The sequence below is a fragment of the Sciurus vulgaris genome (assembly GCF_902686455.1).
Source record: "Sciurus vulgaris genome assembly, chromosome: 1".
NCBI lineage: Eukaryota > Metazoa > Chordata > Mammalia > Rodentia > Sciuridae > Sciurus > Sciurus vulgaris.
In genome coordinates this window covers 13983949-14009004 of record NC_136461.1, presented here as the reverse complement: position 1 = coordinate 14009004, position 25056 = coordinate 13983949, and the positions used below count along the sequence as shown (strand labels likewise).

The 25056-nt window shown below is 49.4% G+C and overlaps 1 protein-coding gene across 5 annotated transcripts in view; it reads right to left on the bottom strand.

The window, feature by feature from the left end:
- The window catches only part of VWA5B1 (von Willebrand factor A domain containing 5B1), a 53219-nt gene that overhangs the window by 5397 nt on the left and 22766 nt on the right, over positions 1-25056 (bottom strand). For 4 of the 5 annotated variants that reach the window (XR_013760341.1, XM_079118249.1, XM_079118251.1 and 1 more), the window contains 12 exons: positions 24587-24711; positions 20881-21057; positions 16925-17035; positions 15107-15309; positions 14597-14711; positions 12603-12788; positions 10537-10702; positions 9077-9267; positions 5485-5683; positions 4773-5087; positions 2631-2768; positions 247-378 (listed from right to left, as the gene is read on the bottom strand). Coding sequence is in view for 4 of the 5 variants with exons in the window: in XM_079118249.1 (XP_078974375.1) it covers positions 247-378; positions 2631-2768; positions 4773-5087; positions 5485-5683; positions 9077-9267; positions 10537-10702; positions 12603-12788; positions 14597-14711; positions 15107-15309; positions 16925-17035; positions 20881-21057; positions 24587-24711 (2058 nt within the window). In the remaining variant the exon portion in view is untranslated. The remainder of the gene's footprint in view (positions 1-246; positions 379-2630; positions 2769-4772; positions 5088-5484; positions 5684-9076; positions 9268-10536; positions 10703-12602; positions 12789-14596; positions 14712-15106; positions 15310-16924; positions 17036-20880; positions 21058-24586; positions 24712-25056) is intronic. The other variant, XM_079118250.1, reaches the window with a different exon arrangement.

Sequence of the window (25056 nt, the reverse complement as noted above, 5' to 3'; positions counted from 1 at the left end):
TTTCCCGGCATTCAGAGCCTGCGAGGACTCTTTCTGCAGACGGAGCCCTGTCCACGGTGCCATGCTTGAGCCATGCTGAGCCCCTCTGGCCATCTGAGGCCTCAGACAGCCTGGAAGACCTGGCCTGGTACTGGCCCTGCCTAAGGAGTCCAGAGCACAGACTCAGAGAAGCCTCTGGGCCTCAGACACGGGGGTGCAGTAACATCAGGGGCCCAGCCTTCTGAACACACCCCAGCTGGCTCTTACTTAGAGTCTGAAATTTGCCATCTCCGGCGGCTGAGTCTTCTCTGAGCGTGGCCTGGGACGGTCCCAAGCCAGTAGAAGTGCCTCTCCATGGTCGGGAAAGGCTCCGAGAGCTGATCATCCGCAATGGGGCACCTTTGTGGAGGAGGAGAAGGATCAGTGGGTGCACATGTGCCTGTCCTTGCTCCTTCCCAAGCTGGCGGGGACAACTCTGGCTTCTGTTTCATAATGATCCCAAGGCAGGAAGGCACAGCACAAGGTTAAACCATGAGCTCTGGAATGAAAAGACCTGGGTTTGGGCCCCATCCCCATCTCTTCCTAGCTGGATGGGATGTGGTCCACTCTGACCCTTAGATTCCCTACCTGGAGAATGGGGATAACAATCTGTGCCTGGCCAGGTAGAGACCACTGCTAAGATGATGTGTGCCAAACAGCCATGTTTCCAGTTAGTTAAAAGGCTGGTGTTCTTCAGAACACACTATTCTCTTTCTCTTTCTTTGCTGTCACAGAAAGCCCTGTCCCAGGACCCCCTCCGGCAGGGCAGGCCCCTCATGTCCTGGGCATTGCCGACAGGGAGCGGGTGATGAAGAGCAAATGAAGCCCAACTCCCTGCGGTGTATTTGGGGGACCCCACTCTCAAAGAACACGAGTCTAAGTTGTCAGGGGAGTGAGCTGGGGAGAGGCTGTGCACCGCAGGCCACGAACATACTAAGGGCTCTCCGAGGTTCTGTCCCAGAATGCTTTTGGTCACCAGTGTATTTCCTAACCTGGCACTTCCTATTTTTGTGTTGGAAGGATATTCACAGGACAGGAAACTAGAGTTTGAATTTCTCAGAACACACGTGGGGCAGTGCTGGTCCAGGGACCAAGCTCCCCTGGGGAGCTTTGGGACTTGGGTTAAGATGTGGGCCAGGTCCTCACCTTCCAGGCTGCCAGGCAGATGCTAGCAGTATCGTGGGGGGTGGGAGGGAGGGAGAGGCATCCTAGCAACCTGAGCGACCGTGCAGTGGCCACAGCCTGCCATCCACAGCTGCTGGCCCAAGCCTGAACTGGCAGCGACTGGCAGTGGAGGAGGGATGGGTGACTGGTCACTTTGGTACCACAGATGAGAAAAGGCTGAGAGGGACAGGAGGAGGGAGAAAGGGCCCACTTTGTTTCAAACACATTTCCCCGCCCCCCGGAGGTCTGTGTTAATAAAAAAGGAATTGCAGAGGACAGGAAAGTGAAATCCGGTAAAGAAAAGGCAGGGTTCAAAACCATGAAAAGCATTTCATAAAAAAATTAAAGGAATGCCCCAAGAGAGACTCTTTTCCTGGCTATTAGATAGGCGGAATTTGGAAAGATAACAGGACTCGGTGCTGGGGAAGATGGTCGGGAGGAACCTGGGGACTGAGGGGCAGTGTGGGGACGAGGGGCAGTGTGGTAGCGTGCATGGGGGCTTCAGACGGCACGCCTTTGCTACGGCGGTCCTACTTCTCAGACAGGTGTACAAAGATGTTCTTTGCAGCAGAACTTCCAGTAACCAAATGAGGAGTGAACCAGTAAACCAAAGGTCTAAATAGGCTCAAGTACTGGGACTCAAAGCCTGGCTTTGCCCGTGGTGCTGTGTGACCTCAGGCAAGTCCTTTAACCACCCCTCTGCCTGTGTCCCATCTGGTAAAATGGTAGTAATACATTAATTCTGCAGAATTATTTTGAGGGTTTAGATTTAGGATATATACAAAACACTTTGGGATGCTTTCTGATTGGCTATTACTTTGAAATATTTTTAGTTTTAGATAGACATAACTGTATTTATTTATTTATTAATTTTTAATGTGGTGCCTCACATGTGCTAGGCAAGCGCTCTACCGCTGATCCACAACCCCAGCCCCTAAATGGCTATCTTGGTGATAGCCAGTCATCATATCATATTCTGCTGCTGTAGAATATGCTACAATTATTAAAATGAGCACCTAGGTCCTCCTTCATAGACAGATGTTTACGCACCCATGTTTTGTAAAATAGATCACATATCAATAAGTTCCCATTCATGTGACGTTACCTGTCTTTTGATTTCTCTACATGTAGCTATCCAAAGGAAAGTTATTTAATCTTTCTATATTTTGGAATTTTCTACAATGAGCATATATAATTGCCCCTTTTGGGGGAAAAAAACCCAAAACACAGTAAAGTGATTTTCATTTCATTTGGTGGGAAAAGGCAGTAGGATGGGGACTGATGTGTCCCTGGCCGGGTGGAGGGTGGACCATCGTTGCTGGTGCTTTCTGCTTCTAGGCCCTGCCCTGCACCTCCCTGCACCTCCCTGCTCCTTTGTATCTCAGTCCCTCCTCCAATCCCTGGGGCCCTGTGGCCTCAGGAGGGACCCCGCCACCTGCATGCCTTACCGGAGTTGGGATACTCCACTCCCAGAGGCAGGTACCGGCTCTTGCTCAGGTCCACGGGCACAAAGGCTGTGTATTTGCTGATGACATTGCAGGCCCTGCTGGTGTGCACAGCGTTCACCTGGTAGCGGCGATGGGACCCTGCAAGGGAGGAACGGGGTCACCCATTGGTCTTGGGCAGTCCTGCATCACAGAGCAGCTCCGAAAGCTGAAAGGAGCGCTCTACTTGTGGTCCCCGTCTTTGGGGTGAAATAGACCTTTAAAGTCAAGGGGTTGCCAACTAGCTCATTAAAGATGTTAAGAGAATGGTAATCATTTCATGATTTCACACAATAAAGGATGTTTTCAAGTAAAAAGTAAGCTCATTAGCTTAGAATAAATGATAGCTAATTCTCTTAAATAACTTTAGTGTTAATTTTTTAAATAAACTATGTTGTCCTTTTTTTATATTTTAATTTTGCAGATTTCTAATAAAAACCTTGCCACAGGACTTCATAGGGGTGGGTGGGCATCACTAACCTGACCCATTGAACTGCCAAGAAGATTGGGCATCAGAGAGGGAGAGTGGGGATGCTGGTCACCCAGCGGATTAGCAACAGAAGCTGAGATTCTGGCTGTGTGAGGAGTCAAGGGGATGAAGTGTGGAAAAGTACTTTGTAAACTGTAAGAAGTGCTCACGGAAGCAAAAATGGACAGGCTTTATTCAAATATGAATAAAATATAAACAATTTAATATTATTATGTGAATAAGGCATAAAACGAAATCAAAGAAATCAAACCATTCTTTATCTCTTTCTATTCTCCAAGTGTGCTCCATCAAGCTCCTACCAGTCACCTCTTGGGAGAAAACTGCCTCAATTCCTGAACTAAATTAGCTCCCCATCGTCCATTCCTTTTGTACAGAGGCTTCATCTCTGTATTTCTTCTTAATAGCACTTAGGACGAATGCACTCAAGTACTTATTTGTCCTTCTCTTTTATTACTAAATGAGTATTATTTTTATGTCATAGTAAGAATAATCATTTAAATGTTTGGCATAATAAATGCCTAAAAGACATTTTATTGTATGAATGCATTTTTTTCTTGCCATAATGGGGATATTTGTATTAATGATATTTCTTAAAACAAGGCAATATATGCAACTGTAAACGAAGCCAATCTCCAAACTTTCGTAGGCATCTGGAAATTCTGTTGTAGGTACTGTAAACTTGGAGTCTTTTAATCAGTAGATTATGTTGTGAATGTATTTGCACATTGTTAAAATACTTCAAAAGACTTTTGTTTAGTTGAATAAATGTCTTTGTTGGAGTGATAACTTGGAAGTTGCACAACTTTTTATTTGCATAAAACTCTGCTGTTTACAAAAGAAATCACTTATTGTGTAACTGATTAATGTCCGCCTCTCTGCTAGTCTGTGTCAAGCACTCCTGGGTGGGGAAGGGCGGGATCTCTTTCGATGCCTTTGCAGTGTAGCTGCGTCTGCAGGGTCCAACCCCTACCGCGGCCCGGCTGATCCTCAGTAAGAAATGGCGTGGATGACCTGTGTGCCAACAGGTCTAGGGGCCCTGTGGGAAAGGACTGTCCCAGAGGATCGCGCGGGCTATTCTAATGGCCATCACGCTGTTCGCTCTCCGGAGCCCATCAGGGGCCGCTACAGGGGAGCACTGCGGTGACAGGGGATTGGGGGCCTAGGAAGGGGAAGGAGGCTGAAGAGGATGGATCAACCTCAGGGGGTGGAGGAGACCAGGGCTGGGGGCAGGGGGTCCTGGAGGTAGGTGGACGCCAGCTGATCAAGGAGGTGGTGGAGCCCCAGGCTGTGCGTGGCGGTGAGGGGAGGCACCAGGAGGCAGCGGTGGGAGGTGGAGATGGAGAGGTAGGCAGTGGGGAAGCTGAGGCAGCTCGAGCTATAGAAGGACTGAAGCCGGCTCGGAGGGGGTTGGGCAGGGGGCAGGGCCGCGGGCGGGCGGGGCGATGAAGAAGGGGTGGGGCCTGGAGGGGAGGCGGGTTGAGGGACGGTGGATCGCGTAGGGAAGTGGGCGGGGCTGCGGGAGGTGGTCTTAGGAGTGGGCGGGACTTCGGGGGCGGCCTCGGGCGTGGCGGGCCCTGGGCGGGGTTGGGACGAAGGACGTGGCCGTCGGAGCTCACCCTGCTCGATCTCGCGCTCGCGCTCCGCCAGCTGCTCGAAGTCGCGGATGATGGCGCGGGCCGCCAGGTGGTGGAAGGTCTCGCTCCACAGGTCGTCGTCGCGCGCGCTGCCCCGCTCCGGGCCTGGGGGCCCGAGCTCGAAGATCACTTCCCACTGCAAGCGTTGGCTCTCGCGCAGGCCTTTGACCAGAGCCTTGCCCAGCACCAGGCCTGGGGTGGTGGGCCTGCTGGAGCTGCCCCGCTCCTCAGTCTCAGCCATGGGCTCCCAGTCCGAGGACGTCTCTGTCTCGAAGGCGGAGGGGTGATGGGATGGTTCTGTGGGCGGAGGGACAAGATGGCCACCCCCAGAGGACGTCGTCCTTCCTCATGGTGCAGTCATCCCTAAGCAAATACAGCCCAGTCTCCCTTCCCAGGGGGCAGACAGCTCCTTTTCTAGGACAACGGGGTGCCATGGGCTTGTCTCCCAGAAAGGGACAGGTCCACTTCCCAGGAAGCCAGGACCTGAGGGGGCCCGATAGCACTGGGTGGAGGCACTTGGGCAGAGGATGGAGCAGGTTGCCCCAAGGTGAAGTTGAATGGGGAAGGTGGAATTGGTCCTCAGGGCAGTATGGGCCATAACGGACCCTCAGGGGGACGGATAGGCATTGACCCCTGAGACTTGTAAATGATTCCTCCCTGTTCCTAGTCAGGTTCTGGACCTTCCCACACTTACCCAAGTCCCCTGGGCTGCGACTGTCCCGAACAGGCTTCAGGCTGGATCCAGGATCCAATTCCCTCATGAGCCCCCAGGCTTGGGGCTCCTGGCCGAAGAGCATAAAGGGCTGGCAGCCTTGGGGCAGCAGAGAGGGCCTGCGGGCCCCGGGTCCACGAAGTTTGGGGCCCCTGTTTAGATCCTGGCCATTAGGGAAGGGCTGTGGGCACAGTAAGAGGGGGAGGAGGGGAGCCCATGATGCAGGACCGGCCTGCCTCTAACCACAGTTCTTTCCCTGGGCACTGCAACTGGCCCCGAGGCACTGCCTTATCCAGGACCCAGTAACTCACAACCTATATCTCATGAGAAATACCAACAATAACCCCAAATGATGGATAAATTATAAGCCAAAACAAAAACAAACAAAAAACCCCAAACCCCTCAGAAAAATCACATACCATGAATAATTCTAAACCAATTTTTGGGGGGACATGAAGTTTAAAATTTTTTATGTGTGTGGTTAAAATTGTCAACCTTTTTCCTTATGTCTTCCCATATGTCATGCTTAAAAGGTCTTTCCCACACAAAAATATTCTAGGATTTTTATTTTTGTTTGTATGTTTAAATCCTTGAATCACTTGAAAGTTGTTTTACTGTAAGGAAATAGAAACCAGTTTTTTCTTGATTTTCCAAATGGTACAAACCTCAACACTGTTTACTGAATAGTTTATCCTTTGAGTCCCTACAGTTTATCAGTTCCCCACCTCTATCGCAACAAAGATGCACATTTAGATTTATTTATGGGTTTTCTGTTCGGTTTTGATAATTTATCTATTCTTGTGCTGGTACAAACATCAAAAGGAAAGGGGTAAACTGGGAAATGACATTTGCAAGATGCATGACAAAGATCATTTTTAAGAAAATGCGCTTATAAATCACTGGAGGAAAAGAGACAAACTTAATAGAATAATGGATTAAGGGTGTTTGTAAGCAGTTTATAGAAAAACTATCCAATAAACCCATAAAAAGCTTAGCCTCCTGAAAAATTAGAGCAATGAAAATTAAAACAGTCTAGCAGATTGGCAAATACAAGGGAGACCGTCATGGACTGTAGGTCTGTAGGTGCACACGGTGGGAAAACAATTAAGCAATGTGTTATCTAACAACAAGTTAGATGAACAAACCCCTGTGATCCAGCAATTCCACTTTTAGGAATTCAATCTAGCAATCCACAAAAGTGCAAGTATCTGCGTGCAAGCACTGTACATTTGTTGCAGTATAATTTGTAAAAGTAAAAAATCTGGAAACTACTGATCCATTGGCAAGGTGAATAGATTATGTTACGTCTGTGCACTGGAAACTCACAACACTGAGCAAAAAGAGATTTCTTCATACCAATGGGGAAAGATGCCCAAGATGAAATTTATTTTTAAATATTAGGTTGTGACAGTTCTGTATTTTAATTGTGTTGCAGATTACATGACCATAACAGACCTTGGCTTAATCTCACCAAACCATTCACCAGAAACAGTAATTTACTATATATAAAAAGTGAATGAAAAAGACATTTAAAAAGTAAGTTGGAGCTGGGCGCAGTGGTGCACGCCTGTAATCTTAGTGACTGGGGAGGCCGAGGCAGAAGGATCGCGAGTTCAAAGCCAGTCTCAGCGAAAGCGAGGCGCTAAGCAACTCAGTGAGACCCTGTCTCTAAAATGAAATACAAAATAGGACTGGGGAAGTGGCTCAGTGGTTGAGTGCCCCTGGGTTCAACCCCCAGTAACACCCCTTCCCCCAAAAAAAATAAGTTGGAGAGGAGTTTGTATGTGCAATGTATGTTGTGCATGTGTGTGTGTTTGTGTGTAGTATGTCTAGAAAGGAACACTCAAAATCACGTAGGTCTTAGAATAGGGGAGAGGGCTTTTATTTGTACTTGATTCCTTACTGAACTATTGCAAAATTTTTGTTGCAAATGATGAGTGTGTATTACTTTTGTAACTGAAGAATATTAAATTAACTTAAAATGAATTTCAAATTTCTGGGACCACAAATTTCTGTTCCGGGTAGTGGAACAGATGTGGAAAACAAAGGCTCTTTCTAGGTGTAACAGAATTTTTTTAGGTCAACAGGTAACCATGGGACTTTTTACTCCCTATTAAATTTTTATTGGGAGGGGGAATATGCCTCCCCATTAAGTGGGGGTGACCTTCCTACTTCTGGGCCACAGGTCCTAGGTATAGTACAAGAGTATGGGAGGAGGAGACTGGTCATTTTTAGGATGGCCTCTATAGGAGCTGGTACCTGGCCATGACTGTTGGATCCCAGGGGATCTTTAACCCCACCCCCATCAGAGATTTGGGATTCCCCCTTCCTCTGCCCTCACCATCTTCCATGCTGGGTCAGACCCTTGCCCTCCCATCACCCACACTAGGTGAGAGAGAGAAACCCAAGTTTCTATAGTTTCCATGGCAACAGATGAATCTAAGATCCAGTTCTTCACCCAGCTGGAGGCTGCAGGGAGTGAGAGAGAGAGAGTGTATGTGTGCGCGTGTGAGTGTGTTTGTGTGCATGTGAGTTGGGGAGAATCAAATTGGGAAAGAAGTCGGTGGGTGGGTATCTAGGAGGGTTGGGGTGGTGGCTGGGAGCGGGAAGGGACGCTGGGGAGAGTGCATGCCTGGTTCCACGGCATTGCAGCTCGTGAACATTGACATAAAGTCCATTCTAAAGAAAATGGGTTAAACCACAATTTGGTTTAGAACAATGGTTCTCAACTGGAGATTTTGCCCTCCAGGGGACATGTGGCAGTGTCTGAGGACATTTTTGGATGTCACGACTGGGGATGTTATTGTTGGTTTCCAGGGGGCAGAGGCCAGGGGTGCTACCAAACCTTCTGTCAGCCTGGGACTGTCCCTCTTCCCCAGCAAAGAATTATCATGGCCACGGTGCTGAGGTGAGAAACCTGATCTCACGGAACACCGGCGACCTTTCCAGCTGGCTCTGCCTTTCAATTCCCTCTTTCCTGGGTGAACGTCCAGCTGCGGGGATTGGAAGAGAAGCAGTGTGACTGAGGGGAAAGTGGGGCTCTGAAGGCAGAGGTCCTGGGTTACAGTCCCCCATAGGATGTGTCACGCTGGGCCAGTTGCTTTACCTCTCTGGTCCTCAATTTTCATGTCTGTACTTAATGGGGGTGACTGGACCCCAAACTGCGGCCTCTTCCAGATGTGCTATATGATCTAATGACAGAGGAGATGCAGATAAATGCCCTTTGCCAGCTGGGAAGTGCTGGGTGCAGAGAACAGGTGATCTCACTGGTAAGTCAGCATCATGACTAGAAGGTGTCATTAGGGGTGGGACAGATGGAAAACAGGAGGGAAAGGCTCATTCCCTAAGCTGTGGTTACCCAGTCCTCATAGGTAATTGGTAATTATCCTTTAAATGGAAATGAACACTGTAAAGTCAGATAGATCTGGACTCTGTTTGTCCTATCTGTCTGTCTGTCTATCTATCTATTTAGCCATCCTTCCATCCTCATCTGTCTGCGTGATGGACAGGCCCTGTCCTCATGGCTTAGCCATGGTCTGCCCCCGCTCTTCACCAACCTGAGTTGCTTGAGTACCTGCAAATCAATCTGCCACTTCTGGGCATCAGGGCTGGTCTGATTGGTGAGGTCCTGCAGCTTGGCTTTCCTCAGTGGATGCCTCCTGGCCGACACTGTGGGGTCACTGGCTGTGGTGGTCCTTGGGCAGGACTTGTGGTTGGTGATCTGATTGGTGCTGTATGCTCTCCGTCTCTGGGAGGAGTCCGCACCTGGGCAGGGGCAGTGAGAAGGGAGCTTTCAGGGTGGAGGGCAGAGGGGAAAGAGAGAGGCTTGGATACCCTTTTCTACTAGGAAACTTCCCAGGTTCCTAAGTTCTCCATTACCTATTGCTGTACATGCAGGTGTCTCCCTGGCATCTGAAGCCTTGCCTGATATAGCCTTCATCTATCTTCCCAGTGACTCTCGAGTCTGTCCCTTTTTGAAGGTACAGTGTGTTCCAAACTGAAGGAGAAGCCAACTGTATTGCTTTTTAAGTATCACATCCCCACACCTTTATCCGGGAAGTTTCTGGAACCTTCTCTCCTTTCCCACTTCTGAGAACCAGTCCCTGTGTGAAGTCTTTGATATCCTTGAGCAAATGTTCTCTTCTCTCCCTGGATGCCCAGAGTTGTGGCCCCTGTTGCTCTGCTTCTATGAGATCAAAGGTCAATTGTATCTTTCTCACAGAAGGAGAGGTCCTGGAGGGCAGGCATCATGTTTGAGTCACCTACGCCTTCATCCTGGGCTTGCCACCTAACCTTATCAAGTAATTGGTGAATGACCTTTGAATGGAAACAAAGGCTGTAAAGAGATTTAGTAGTCAGATAGGTCCAGACTCAGTCTGTGCTCTCTCTACCTCCTTCAAGCTCTGAGAACTTAGCCACATTGCTGGAATTCTCCAAATCTCAGTGTCCACATCAGTAAAATAGGTATAATGGTACCTCCCTTTTCAGGTTGCTAATTATTCATTGAGATGCTTAGCAGGTAGTAAGCCCTATAAAGGTTATAGGTTAGGTATGAGGTATTCCCCCAAAAGCTCATGGGCGAGTCAATGCAAGAAACTTTAGATATAAAGTGATTGGATTATGAGAGCCTTAAACTAATTAGTGCATTAATCCCTTAATGGAGATTAACTGGGTGATAACCATAGGCAGGTAGGGTGTGACTGAAGGAGGTAGGTCATGGGAGGGCATGCCTTTGGGGTATATATTTTGTCCCTGGTAAGGAACAGTCTTTCTGCTTCCTAATTGTCAGGTTCTAAGCTGCTGTCCTCTGCCACACCTTCTGCCCTGTGATGTTCTGCTTCACCTGGGACCCAGAGCAGTAGAATCAGCCATCTATGGACTAAGACCGCTGAAACTGTGAAGTCCAAAATAAACATTTCCTCCTAAAATTATTCCTGTCAGTTCTCTGAGGCTCAGCAGCTAAAGAGCTGACTAAAACTCTAAGGTAGCAATTATTAAGCAAAGGAAACAGAGCAGGAAGCACAGAGGACCCACCAAGACTGGTGGCAGAGTCTCCACTGAATGGCCTGGTCTCTTTGGTTTTCCCTAAACTCTTGGCACCATCTCCACTGTCTGGGCCAAGTCCCTCCTCCTGAGAGTGGTAGAAGACAGAGCTGCTGGATTCCTGGGAGTGCAGCATGCTATACCTTCGCTTCTTATCCTGGAGGGAGAAGAGAAAAGAGGGCCGAGAGTGAGGCTAGATGTCAGGAAGAACTTCCACTAGCTGGCAAGGGGTGTGAGTGGGAATGTGTGGGAGGGTTCCACCTCCGAGGAACCAGTGGAATAGGAACACTTGTTTGCTTAAGGAATTGAGGCAAACTTCTATTCAAGAGATGGAGAATGGGATTAACTTTTCATATCATTTATGTCCCTGATGTTTTCAATTATTGATTTCATTCATTTAAAAGTTTTTAAAATGTAAATCTAAATGTCATTCTTATCTCCTAATAGGTAACTAAAATGAACAAATGTTTCTTAATTCCATTCTTCATGACATAAATGTATACATGGTGTGCTGTGTGTACGTGTGCATGGTATATAAATAATACATCTGGGTTAGGGCTCATTTTTGTTTCATGAAAACTGGACCATACCACTTACATTTATCAGTATCTTGATCTTTGCACTTAAAACATTTTGGAAACTCTGCATGTCAACCATTTTCTTTAATATTGGATGGATGGTATGACATTCCACCATCTTTATTGTTAAAAGCATTCACTTTGTGAACATTTATTTTTGCCTCCATAAACATATTTGGTCACAAACCCATTACATCTCTTTCATTTCTTGGAGCTAAGAGTGTCAGGAGTGGGATTTCTGGATTGAGAGATTTATCTATTTCTAATCTCATTAGTTATTTCTAGGTTGCTTTCCATGAAACTTGGGGTAGGTCATGTTTACGCCAAGAGTGTGAGGTACTGTTTATCTGACACCTCCACTGATGGCAGGAGACACCTTGCCAATATCATGGCTCAGAAAGGAAGAATGAATTTGGTGACTTTTTTGGGTTCCATAGGTGGGAGGGTCTGTTGGTGCTCTGCTGTTTTTCAGACCTCCAAGGAGGGTCTGGGTTGTGCAGAGACTTGGCTAGCATTTTGCTTAGCATTTTCCCTGCAGTTGAACAATCTCTCCCTGCAACACATTAACATCACCCTGATCGTGGCTCTAAAAAAATTCTATAACATTCAAAAATCTACAGATTTCACATGAAGTTCCAGTTTCTATTGGAAACACATTGAAGGCAGGGCCCACATTCCTGTGTGACATCAGTTTGTTAGAGCAAAGCAGGATCTGCCCAGTGTAGACAGGGCTGCCCAGTCAAGTTTCACCATCCCTTATTGCCTCTCCAATTCTGAGTCCCTAATGTCATTTGCCCCTTTTATTTGTTACAACAAATAATTCCAATTTATACCTGCTCAATCACTCTAGGCATTGAGTTTGTGACTCCTTAAATCAAGATGAGAAGTCCTTTCAAAGGTGATGGAGAGACTCATTAAAGAAGGTAGGTAGGTGAGAAAACAGATTAGCAGTCAATCTCTCATATTTTAGCATGAATTTCACTTTTCTTTGAGAAGTTCTTTGCTTTTATCCCACTTCTGCCCCAAATGCAAGGGAAGTACCCATAAACAAATAAAACACAAACTCATCTAAGGAGATATGAATTGCCAAGTGTTCAGAGAAAGAACCTTGTGTGCAATTGTTCTATAGTGGAAGTGTCCACTTTATCATTTAGGGGAGATGATGTCAAATGCAGATTCCTTGGCCAGACTCTCAGTTATTCTTATTCAATAGTCTTGGGTTGAGCTTGGGCTCTGCCTTTTAAACAAGTTCCTCAAGCTGTTCTTCTGAAGGGGCTCCTGAGAACCACACTTGACATGGTGGCCTCCTACTAAATCCATGTCATCATGATCAAATGCCCATGGCCCAGCAGCTGTGCCTACAACTCACACCCTGTTCCAATGAGTTCCTAGATGGAATGAATAGTCTTAGCCACTAAGAATGGTCTGCGGGCATGGGTTCTGGACCCCCCGGCTCCCTGGACTTTCTGGGATACTTACGGATCTAGGATTGGAGATGTACAAGGAGGCATCACACACAATGCCATACCCCACCAACCGCTCTCCAGGGAAGAGGGCACTGGTGCTGACAGGTGAGATCAGGACCTCTGTGGTCTCAGGGAAGACCCACTCCACAGTCACATCGCTCAGGACTGGGGCCATGGCCTTCTTCAAGGATTTGACCATCTGTTGGAACACAGGTGGGGTAGATGGGTGGGCAGGGGTTGTGCAGACGAGGCGCATAAAGACTGTGTGGGTATGAGCTTGAGGGGGTGTGAGCAGGGAGGAAGTGACAGCAGGCCTCCGGTGGCTTGTCCAGCAACAGACACACCTCTGATCTTTTTAGACTTCTGGACTGTGAGAGTTGGAATGGATCTTTGCTATCATCTTCTCTAAGGTTAACATTTTATAAAGGAGAAAATCTGAGGCTCCAAGTATGGCTCTGACTAGCTCAAGGGAACATGGTCAAAGTGTGAACAGGATAGTGATTTTAAGAAAGTTTATTTGCCTCTCTGGGCCTCAGTTTCCCCTCCTACTGAAGTGGGAATGTGTAGCTGTAAGATTATATGAGACACTGGATTTGAAGTGTCTGCCATGTGATAGGTGTTCTGTGGATGATATCTGTGGGTTAGTGTCCCCTAGACGGATTCCCTTTCCTAGAGAAAATGATTTAGGGGTTTTGGTGGTTGTGGAGATACATCCTCAAATCCCCCTTCAACAAAGACTATGACTTTTAGCTGCAAGGGATATAGTTTGGCGACACCTTCCAGATTCAGTGCTCTAGCTTTTGAGCCAAGACCACACCTCTCCTTTGAAGCCCTTGACCAATGACTGCAGAGATTCTGGTACTGGCCCTGTCGGCCCAGCGCAGACGCTCATGGGCAGTCTTTGCTCCAGAGCTCCATTGGGTTGGCTGAGACCTTTCCAGAACATCACAGTTGGAGACTCCCTGTCCAATCTGCTTCCTTCTTCCTTTCACAGATGATAAACCTGCCTCAGTGTTATGGTTTGGATTTGAGATGTCTCCTGAAAGCTCATGTGTGAGATGGTATAGGCATGAGATAATTAGATTCTAAGAGCCATAATTTAATCAGTGGATTAATTCATTGACTAATGGATTAATAATTATTGATGGATTAATAATTTGGAAGGACTTCTGGGTGATAACTATAAGCGGGTAGGTTGTGGCTAGAGGAAGTAGGTCACTGGGGGTTGTCCCTTTGTGGCCATATTTTGACCCTGGTGCCTTGCCCTCTCTTTTCTTCCTGTCTTCCATGAAGCGAGTGGCTTTCCTCTGCCAAGCCCTTTCCTCCACCATGGTACTCTGCCTCACCTCTGGTCCGGAGTGATGGAGGTGGCCAGTCATGGACTGAGATCTCAGAAACTGTGAGCCCCAAACAAGCGTTTCCTCCTCTAAGTTGTTCTTGTCAGGCATTTTTATCACAGTGACAAAAAGCTGACTAATACACTCATGGTCTAAAGAGTTTTCCTCTCCTTCCTTTTTTATCTTTCACAGATGCAACCCCCAATGGACCTCTTTATCCCATTCCATCTCTCCTCCTAGAGGACCTGGATTTTCTAAGGGTTGGGTTATTCGTGCCAAATGTGCAAGAAGGAAGAGAGGACAGCAGCCTCCTTAATCTCGGAGTCCTTTAGATTCTTCTGAACCACCATGGTCATCATCAGAAACGTGACCAGAAATGACTCCAAGCACAGCTCCTTATCTCTAAAGGTGGCGGCTCCTTCAGGAACCTCAATCCTGCCTGGCCAGTGGATGGAGCATGTGATCCAGTGACTGGAGACCAGGGGCTCTAGTGTCCTGGGGCTGCTGCAAGAGTTGCCTGCTCTGTGGCTCTCACCTCTCTGGTTCCCACTGGGTGTGGCATGGCCTGGTGCAAAGCTCAGGTTTGGGGCGAGATCTCAGCTTGGTCACTGAGTTGCCTGGGTCTCTGAGGTTCCAGCCCCAGAAGAGGCTGGGAGGCCCCTCTACCTACCTTGGGTTGCAGCCGCTCCCCCTCTATCAGGAACTCAGAACTGCCCTTGGACACAGAGGCCAGGCCTTTCACCAGACGGTGGCAGACGTTGGGTCCGATTCCAAAGCTATAGCACCTGGGGGACAGAGACAGAGAGGCTGCTACTTGCCAGCCCCTCTGGATCTTTGGCTCTGATGGGGAAAGAGGCAGAGTCAACTCAGAGCTGGTCGTGTCCTGAGGCAGAGGCGAGGAGGAGGAGGAAGGATCCTCCACGGGCACTCTCTCTGGCACAGACAGCCCATCAACTCCTGGTCAGTACAGAGTCAAGGCAGCCTCCTTCTGGACAACTCGACCCTCCCGACCTTCTGAGAGGAAAAGGCCAATTTGAAAACCATCCCTCATCATCCTGGAAGGAAAGCATTTTGGGAACTGCGGGCCCTGTCTTCTCCCGCTGGTGTCGTGCACATTTTCTCCTGGTGTGGTAGCCAGCCCTGGGCAGCCCGGGGTAACTGGACCTCCAGTCTGGGTTACCTGGTGGAGAAGGCGTGGTTTCGCACCAGCTCCAGCACCTTCCCGGTGTTGCTGACGGCGCCGTCCGTGATCAGGAAGAGGAGTCGCGGGTGGCCTTGGTGCACTGGCTGCCGCAGGATCCACTTGAGAGGAGAAAGGACGTTGGTGCCACCCATGTCGGCCCGCATCCTCTGGATGTTATCACAGGCCAAGGCCAAACTCTCCTGCAGGGAATGAGCATGGCAGGAACAGACAGTCCCCAGGGTCGCCGTGTGGCACGGAGACTCTAAGCCACCCTGAGGATGAGCTTTTAGTTTCAGACTCAGGAAGAACAGGTGGCCACTTATTTTCTGTAACCCACCCTCCAGCAATGACCGAAACACCACCATTAGTAGTACGTTCACTGTATTGTCCTTCCTAGGCTCCACTTTAAAACTATAAGCCCCCTGGAAAAGATGTGGGCTAAACCTCTACTTCCTCAGCACGAACGACATTCCCAGGTGATATAGGCAGATGGAACACAGGCCTGGGAATCATCAAACTTGGGTACTGAACTTGGCTCTGGCACCAACTCCCTGGCACTTTGAAAAGGAGATTGTCCCCCAATCTGGGCTTCAGATTTCCTCCCTCTTGGACCAACACTGTGGGACCCCATGGGCCAAGGATTACTGGCACCAGGTGAATGTCACTACAGTGTAAGTGTCGATTCCCCCTGGACACATTGTCCTCCTGCCCCTGGCTCAGGAAGATGCTCTCCCAACCTTCATGCTTGGGAGGGGCTTCTAAGCAACAGCCTGTATCCAAAGGCTTATGATGGATATGGCGTCTTTGAAGCAGCAACTCTAGGAATTCATCCTAAGGGAACAATTAAGCATGCACGTAAAATCTACCACACAGAGAGGAGGGAACTGGGAAAAACTGGGAACAGCATAATAGCTGACAACAGGGGTTCTGTGAAATAAGTCCCAGGGCATCTGTGTGATGAAAGGCAGCCTTAAAATGACGTTAGATGAATGCTTTCTGGCGTGAAAACATGTTCATGAAAGACGAGGAAAGTAGCTTGAGGAACCGTGTGGAAGGCCTAATCCTATCTTGATTGTGCATGTGCAGAATGAGGTCTGGAGGGACTGAGAGCAAGCTCTTAATTGTGTTTTCTTTTCTTCTTTTTTCTGACAGATGACTCAAAGGAGATTACTGATTTTTGATGATATTTAAAAATTCTGAGACAATTAATGTGTATTATCCTTGTATTTTCAAGACCTAAAGTTACTCTTAGTAGAAGAGTCACCAATATGTCTTTTCTCCTTTCCTCCTCCCTCCCTTCCATGCTTCTTTTCCTCTTCACTTCCCTCCTTTTCTTAGACCTGGGGAGGATGCTGCAATTTTGAGCACGCTGCTGGGCTGTAGGCCTGTTTCAGACAGCAGCTTGAGTCTGTGGGCTCCACCCGTAGCTCCCACAGCCACTCACCCTATCGCTCTGTCCCCTCACTGCTCAGTCCTGTTGAGCCCATGGTCCTCATGAGGCAGGCCTCGGTGAGTGGCAGGCCGCGGACATGTTCTCTCCCTGCCCTCTCCCCGGACTCCATCTCTGTGCACTCACACTCTTTGCCCAGTGTATTATCTTATTTTAAAGAGGGAAGGTGTCAGAAGGCTGAGACGTCAGGCACTGCCTAAGCAGGGATGGCTTCTCCTTAGTTTCCTGCCCCCGGCTGTGATCTGGGCTTGTTGTGAGTGGGCAGCTGGAGTCTGGCCCCAGGGTCACCTCCCCCTTCCTTCTCCCTCCTCTCCTCTGCTCTCTACCAGCCACCGCCCTCCTGGCTTCAGATCCCTGCTCCTTACCTCATTGTAGGTCTGGCTAGAAGGGAAGAGGGTCTTAAATGTGGATCCAAATCCAATGATATTGAAGAGGCAGGTTGGCATGAGGCTCTTAAGGGCCACCAGCATGGCCTCCTGGCAGGCGAGAAAGGGACATTCAGGACTCAGTCAGGGACTACTGCCACTCTGCCACCACACGCATGTATTGTCATTCCCAGCCCAGGAGCTGCCTCCAATGTGGCCTGTCACCCTTTGTACCCAATACCTCCTTCTCCCTCATATCACAAAACTGGCTGTTCCTGACCAGAGGCTGGACCAAAGCCATCGTCATAAAACTCATCCACCCGTGCAGCAGGTCTGACTTCCTAAAGGCACGCTACTAGCTGGCCAGTTCCACCTCTCACTGACCAGAGAGGCAGCGAGGGCAGGGAGCACCCACTCCCTCTGCCAAAGCAGAATCAACATCGAGGGGAAGAAAGTGACTGGTCCAGGTCACACTTGATGGAATGGCCTCTGGCCCTCATCCCAGGCCTCTGCACTGGACTTAACCGGTCACGAACCTGGGGTAAATTCCTAGGGACAATCTTTTCAGCTCATATTTGTTGGATGCAAAGGAGGTACTTAGGTACATTACCTCGCTAATCTTCACAGTTGCCTTTGGAGCCAGGCACATTATTATTTCCAATTTATAGAATAGAAGATTTGAGGTCCAGAGAGGTCAAGTGACTTCTTGGTGAATATCCAGTTAGTAAATAGCACAGCCAGGATTCAAACATGAGTCACTTTGCCTCCAAAGTCTGTGCACATGGCAGGGTCAACCTCTGTGGCTATGTACCACCAGGAGGCCTTGTACAGTTATATTGAAAAAATAATGGAAAAGAAGGCAGTGGAGGTGGAGGAAGGAAAGATATTATGAGGAGGATAAGTGCAATAATAACCATCAAGCAATTCCTGTGTGCCAATCTGTGCTACACACTTGAAGTTATAATCACATTTAACCGCTTAACATATATTGTAGCATGGTGGCTGACATGATGCACCTCAAAGTTCAGCTTATCTGGGGAGAATATTCCCACTACCATTATTAACTTGACCTTGGGCTGGTTATGCTACCCTTGTGAGATTTAGTGTTGTGCAAAGCAAATATCCAGTTAATGGTTATCCTAAGCAAACCGAGGAGCTATCTATTAGGATTAATAGCTAACAGATAAAAGGCTGTAAAGGCTCAGAATGGTAAAGAAATTGCCCTGGATCACAAAAGCCAAGACTCCGACCATGGTTTTCAAAACATAGCTCGTGTCGATTCTGTCACACGGGCACAGAGCTCAGGAAGGAAGGTCTCCCTCTCACCCCTGCATACTTTATTGATGGCACCCCATGGGTCTCAGAGAAACAAACCATCTCACTCCAGCATCCAGAGAGAAACAGCTGCCAGTGGGTTCTGGCAATGTTCACACCGCACATCCTTCCAGGCTCCACAGACCCACAGACCCTCTCCCATCCTCCTCTGCAAACACTGGTGTCCTCTCTGCCTCTCTTCATTGCTTGTGCCAATACATTTTGTGTCTCAGCAAAAGAACTCAATATCTGCTCTTTTCATTAGCCACTAATGTATATTCCTGCTAGCAGGAGACTCTGCTGATTCATACAGATTGTCTCTGCTCACACCTATTAGAATTTTTAAAGCCCTGTTTTTGGCAGCAAGTGGCAATTGAAGAATGAGACCAGCTGCAGGAAATTAAATTGGCTGAACTTTCTCCTTTGGCATGGCTGTTTGGATTTCTACTCTCTCCCTCCTTCCTACGCCTAGTTCATCCTTAAATGTTGACTCAGTGGGCCAGAATGAATGACTCCGGCAACCTCAGTGGGGGAAAGTGTGTGTGGCCCTTTCTGAGTCTTTCTCTGAAAGGGTCATATTTAGCAGAATGGATCACACCCATGCAACACCATTTGCAGAGGGATGACATTGAACTCAGTGAGCTGAGCTGGAGAAGAGCAAGGGAGACTCCAAGGGGGGAGGGGACTCAAAGGAGAGCCAGAGAAATTTATTGCCAGAGAGTAAAGGCTGGAGAGGGCTTTAGTTCAGGAAGTGGATTTCCACTTATAAACCAATTCCATTTAACTGAAAGCAACTTCCTGGAACACTGGGATGAGGGGATATAGAGACTGAGTCTAGGCTTAGGAGGAAAAAAAATGACATGATCAGTTATTGACGTCTTCCCAGGAGAGGGGAGCAGAGGGACATGTGACATACAGTTGCCCTCCCTGAATTAACCCTTCCTTCTCAGGTTATGGAAAGGGTAAGTGAAGCCTACAGTTGAGAATCAATTTGTCCAGAGTCTCATAGCAACTCAGTGGCAGAACTGATCTGGACCCCAGGCATTGCTCTTTCCACAATGCCACCCAGCAGAAGTGACACCATCAGAGAAGAGAGATTTTTTAAAAAATGGAAATGCATGTATAAAAAAGATGTACACTGAGGCCAGACATAGATGGCCCAGGCTCCCTCACTATCTCTGTGATGCTGGGAAAACCACTTAAACTCTTGGGTACTCAGTTTTCTTACCTGGTAAGTGGAGGGAAAATGAATGCATTGCTCCCTAGGGATGCCTTAAATTTATGCTCCTATGATGCTCTAAGGTTCCTGAGGATGTCTTATGTATCCACATGGCTGTGGAATGGAACCCAGAGAGTCTTAGGTTCCTGGAGTGTGGCTTCAGCCCTCCAGCACCACGGACAGCTCCCATTCTCCTTATTTGGTGATGGGCAGGGTGAGAAGGCACCAAAGTCCTGTCAGGCATCCTGGTGTCAAGATGCAGGCAAATAGGATCCTGGGTCTCATCTATGACACCTCTGTCAACTCAGGACAGAACTCAGGCACAGCAAGCCTGAGGGGATAGCTGGCCTCCCGGATTCCACCCAGCGCCTCCTCTCCTTGCCTAGCCTGTTGCCCTGGAAACAAGAGCATGCTCCAAGGACAAACTAGGGCAGGAGGGGTGAAATATCAGGTGACAGCAGAGCCCTACTTTCTTCTTGTTCCTCATCTTTGATTCTCTTGAACTCTAGTCCTTTACCCAGTTCAACAAGCAGATTGGGAGCATTTTATGCAAACACACAGAGCTAGGCCCCACACAGAGAGCTAGGTGAGAAAGATCTGGTCCTTTCTCTTAATGAGTTCGTGGCTCCAGAGGGGGATACACACACCCGCAGAAGTCAAAATTATGTTGGATAATAACATAATCAAGATGAATACTCTCTTGGAGGGAGGATGCTTCTGGATGGGCAAGGGAAGTTTCTATCACTCTTTCTCACACTTCTCCAGAGCTCTCCTCAGCAGGGAGACCCAGCTCTCAAGCAATCTCACTGCTTAGCAGGCCTGTGACCCTCATTTGACGGTGTGTTTGCATCCCGGTGTTTTTCGAGATGGCCAAGCACAGGGCTTTGCACACATTAGGCATTTGAGAAAAAGAACCAATTTTTTTTTGTGGGGGACATAGTCAGGCAGATATGGGCTTAACTGTCGGCCACAATAGCCTTGTGAACTCAAGTGGGTGACTGAGATCTCAGGATTGGTTTTCCCATTTAGAAAACAGAGCAACCTCATAGGATTAGGATGTGGATGAAATACCAAGGTTGACTTGAGTGGTGAGCACTGCGTCTGGCAGAGGGCAGGCCCTCAGCAAGTGTTAGCTTCCGTCCTCTGTTCCCTGTGCCCCTTCTCTCTTGCTACCTGGTGAGGTGCTTGAGACAGCAAGCATGCAACACAAGTGTGTAGAATGTCAAGGACAGCTATCGGTGGCATCGACGACAGTTCTGCCTCTGCTTCTATCATGACAGTGTTTTATTTGGGGAGCAGATTGAGTTTGGTCATCTCTGTCTAAAATGACTTATCAAAACAAGTTGCTTCTTGGAAGAGAAAGTGCAGGTCAGGGGAGCAGAGCAGGCCTGGGCTGGCGGGGGCAGGGCCCCCTAGCAGGTACCTTGACGCGGTAGATGTTGGTCCTGCTCATGCTGCCGCTCCGGTCGATGAGGAAGATGAACTCCCCGTGGGTCTTTCTCAGGTTTGTCTGCACAGACTGGAGGTCAGGACAGAAGTTCAGCATGATGACCGAGTGGTGGGGGATGTCTTTGTGGAGGCGTTTCCGGATGATTTCTGTCTGGAAGAGAAAGGACAACTCTGACCTGGGCAATCCAGGGTTCCCAGGACGTCCCCCATCGCCTGCCTCTACTCTGCCCCAGACTTCCAGGCTGCCTGCCCCCGGCTCCTCTGTCCATCAGACATTCACTGGTTTCAACGACAAGCACCGACATTGCAGGCAGCCCAGCTCTTTCGCCACCCAGCCATGCCATCTGGGACAAGTCCCGCCCTCTGGGTGTCTCCTTGTTTGCAAAATGGGGCCAATCTGTCCACTTCTCTGGGTGAGGGGGAGATGAACCGGGTCAGCCCACCACTGGACCCCCTGCATTGCGTGAGCATCTCTTGCGTTTCACACTCTGCTTGTGAACCTCTCTCTAGCTCATCTTGGCTGAGAACTTGGTTTCCTGGTTTACTGATTCTCTCCTGCTGATAAGTTCCTACTAATCCTTCAAATTTCATCCATTGGGAAAGCCTTCCTCCCTCTTCCAGGTGAACTTCCTCACTTAGTTTCTTCATCTATGAAATGAGGTTGAGAGGACATACCTCACAGCTTGTATGGATTAAATGCCACACTTGTGAGTCTGCTGCCTGCCAGAGAGTAATTGCCACCATTGCTATCGATAGTAATCGCCATAGTAATTGCCCTTGCTCTCGATGCTGCTATTTGGCCTGGAGGTCCAGCTCCTTTGCACAGGGAATGCAGGTGTTTGCTTCTATCTCTGCCTCTCCTCTAGCTCCTGTACTACTCGAAGGCAGGTCACACCTCAGTCTCTCTCACATCTCAGGACTTAACGTAGTGCCTGGTTTGCAGATGAATCAGTAAACATAAAAGGTATGATGATGATGATGATGATTATTGTTGTTATTATTATTATTATTTGAAGTACTGGGGTATTAAACCCAGGGACACTTTACCACTAAGCCACATCCCTGGAACTTTTTATTTTTTGAGATAGAGTCTGGCTAAGTTGCTTAGGGACTTGCTAAGTTGCTGAGGCAGCCTTGACCTTGGATTCCTCCTGCCTCATCCTCCTGAGTTGCTGAGATTACAGGCATGTGCCACTATGCCTGGCCTCTCTCTTTATTTTTTAATGTGTCATTGTAACTGTCCCTAAAGCCACAGGGTGCTGCAGACCCCTCTTCCTGCCTCTCCTTTTATCTCGCTCCATATGGAATCTCATTTGCTCCGTCCTCTCTTGTTGCTCGCTCGCTTTCTCTCTCTCTCTCTCTCTGTGCACATTCTCTCCTTAGCTGTTTCTCCATTCCTATCACCACCTGCCCCTTTGTTCAAACCAAAGACCTCTCAGCTGTCCTTGATGTCCCTCTTATCCTCAGCCCACATCTCATCCTTCAGCAAAGGATCACAATTCTCCAGCAAAACACACCCTGAATCCGTCCTCTGCCGTCACCAGGGTCAGGACAGGGTGGTCTCTTCTTCCCCTCATTCTGGGCACTGTGGTGTATGAAGCCCCAGCTGGCCTGAGCCCTGCCCAGCTGTCCCCTCGTCTCTCCCTGCTCTGCTCTGTGCTTTTCAGCCTCGTTAGCCATCTTGCTCTTTTCCAAACAGCTCAGCATTTACTCTGCTTCCAGTTCTTTGCAAGTATCGGGCTCGGTCCCCTCCACTCACGGTGGCTCTTCGCTGTTCAGCAGGTCTCCTTCTCAGACAGGCGTTTGCTGAAGGCCTTGCTGAAGAGTGCCCAGGACCAATCGCTCGTTATCATATCATCCTGCTTTATTTCTCCCGGGTTCCGGCCCTCTCCCAAACTCATCTTGCTCCCTGTTCACTTCAGCTCTGTCTCCCTGTTCTAGAATACAAGCTCGGTGAGGACAAGGAGTGTGTCATGTGTCATTTTCAGTGTTGTTCCCTGAATGCCCAGGACAGAGCCTGACGGCTATTGGGCAGTGAGTGTTTGTTGAATGACTAAATGAGAGAATGAATCTGTATGGGTCTTTGTTTCTTCCCCCGCCACTGATCTTTATGTGTGTCTTTATTTCCAGTTTCTGTCGCCCGTATGAAGCATCTCGGTTTTATTTGCCCTCTCCTTGCTAATTCACGGTTTGGACAGCGTGTCCCTCCCACACTTCCTGAGTAATATTTGCCCTCTGGGTACCTGCAACTGACTTCTTTCCTGCCTAGGGATCCTGTTCTCCTCCCCACAAAAGGCCCCTTTGCCAAGGCCACCGTGCAGGTTGGTTCTTTCCGTAGCAGAGCCCAGAGGTGGGAACAGACGTGTCTGCCAGTCCGAGGAGCCACCTGCAGGACCCCGGTTTCCGCCTCTAGAGGAGGAGTGGGTGCCTTGGCCAGGGGTTCTCTGCTGTCCTTTCCAGCTGCCATCATCCAGTTACAACAAACTCATCACTTCTCAGCAGGGGCCATCCCTGCCGTCCCTGGAGCCCGTGAGAATCCAGGGCACTTGCATAACCAGCCAAGGTGGCAACTCGATTCTCATCGGCTGCGGCAGTCCCCGCGTTAACTGATTTAAGGTTTGGCAGACAGGACAGCGGACTTGGGTCCCAGGAGGCCCCTTGCCCACCCCCTTGCCCACACACCGCAGTTCTCAGAGCCCCGTGGCAACCCTGGCATTGCCACACTCCCCCGAGAGCCTGGTCGCACCTTCTCTCCTCTCATCCACTGAGGGAGGCAGGTGCTTCCTTGGGCACCTTTTAACAGGGACGGAGGAAGGGCATCGGGCCACCTTTGCTTTCCCTTTGCTGTCCCTCCGTCCTCCACCCGGCAGGTGCGTCTGCTGTCACTTCCCTCCTGACCGTCCCGCTGGGCCGGCTAGGCCAACAGGGAACGGCGTGGGTGTTGTTAAGTCCAGCTACACAGCCCCTCCAGGATTCATCTAATTCCTTAGCCTCATTGTCACCAAATCTACCTCCTGGGACAATGACCCCCGTCCAGCTCACTAGATATCTTGGGTGCGAGGGCTCAGTGTCCTCATCCACTAGGGCTCAGTAGAAGGGAGCCCCTCGGTTGAACCTGAGCGTTCGGGCTGCCCTCCAGGCACAGGGCACAGGAGGCGGGGGCTAGGGCTGACCCGGGCTCCCTGCCCAGCGCCTCCTTCAGCTTCAGCTTCGTGAGTCGGGGGAGGCAGAGGGGAAGGGTCTGTCCCAGGGTTTCTCAGCTCTGCCTTTGTCCCTTATGTAACAGCCAGTGGGGGCCCCAGAGGGAGGCAGAGCCGGGGGACCAACTGCAGATGGGAACAGGGAGGTAACAAGGGAGCTGAGGTACCCGGTGGAGGGATGGGGAGGCCTGGAGAGGGCTGAGGCTGTTCGTGCCCCTCGCTGTGAGTTTTGTTCGGCTTAGGCACCTTGGGGGCACTCGAAGCCCCCTGGCAGGAGGCGGGAGGATGGAGCAGGGTGGAAGCCCATGTCCACCGGCCCTTCTGTGCCCCAAGCAAATCACAGAAGGAGACGCTTTGCCATCAGCTAACTGCGTGACCCCGGGAGTGAGGGGGCGTCACCTCCTTTGTCTTAGACCCAGTGTCTTCACGGGTTCAGGGGAGACCAGTGTCCTCCCCTTGGCTCTGCCGCCATTGGCTCACCTTCCGCTCTGCGCTGCTGTCCTTCTTTGTCCCTTTGATGAAATCTGTCCTTCCCTTCAAGTGCTGGTCAAACTCTCCCAGGGTCATGTCCCCTTTCTCCATCAGGACGTGTGGCATGTGGGGCTCTGCAGAGAGGAGGTCAGCGTGGGGGGGCAGAGCCTTGGCTTAGGGGCCTGACCTTCCCTGGCAGGTCCTTCTTGGAGCAGGACTGCAGCTCCCTGGCTGCCTGAAGCCGGGCGGGGCTGGGGTGAACCCCTGAGCTGAAAGGCGGGATTGTCTGTGGCCACAGATGACTCTCTACCCTGTCTAGGCCTCAGTTGGCTCTTTTGCAAGATGGATTGAGACCGGACTCAGGGTCTCCCTAAGCCTGGGTCTTCAAAGATCCTCTGATCAGCTGACTTGGTGGCAAAGGCCCTCATGGACAGATGAGAGCCCAGTCCTCTGCAACAGCTTCACCGAGCCAGTTAGAG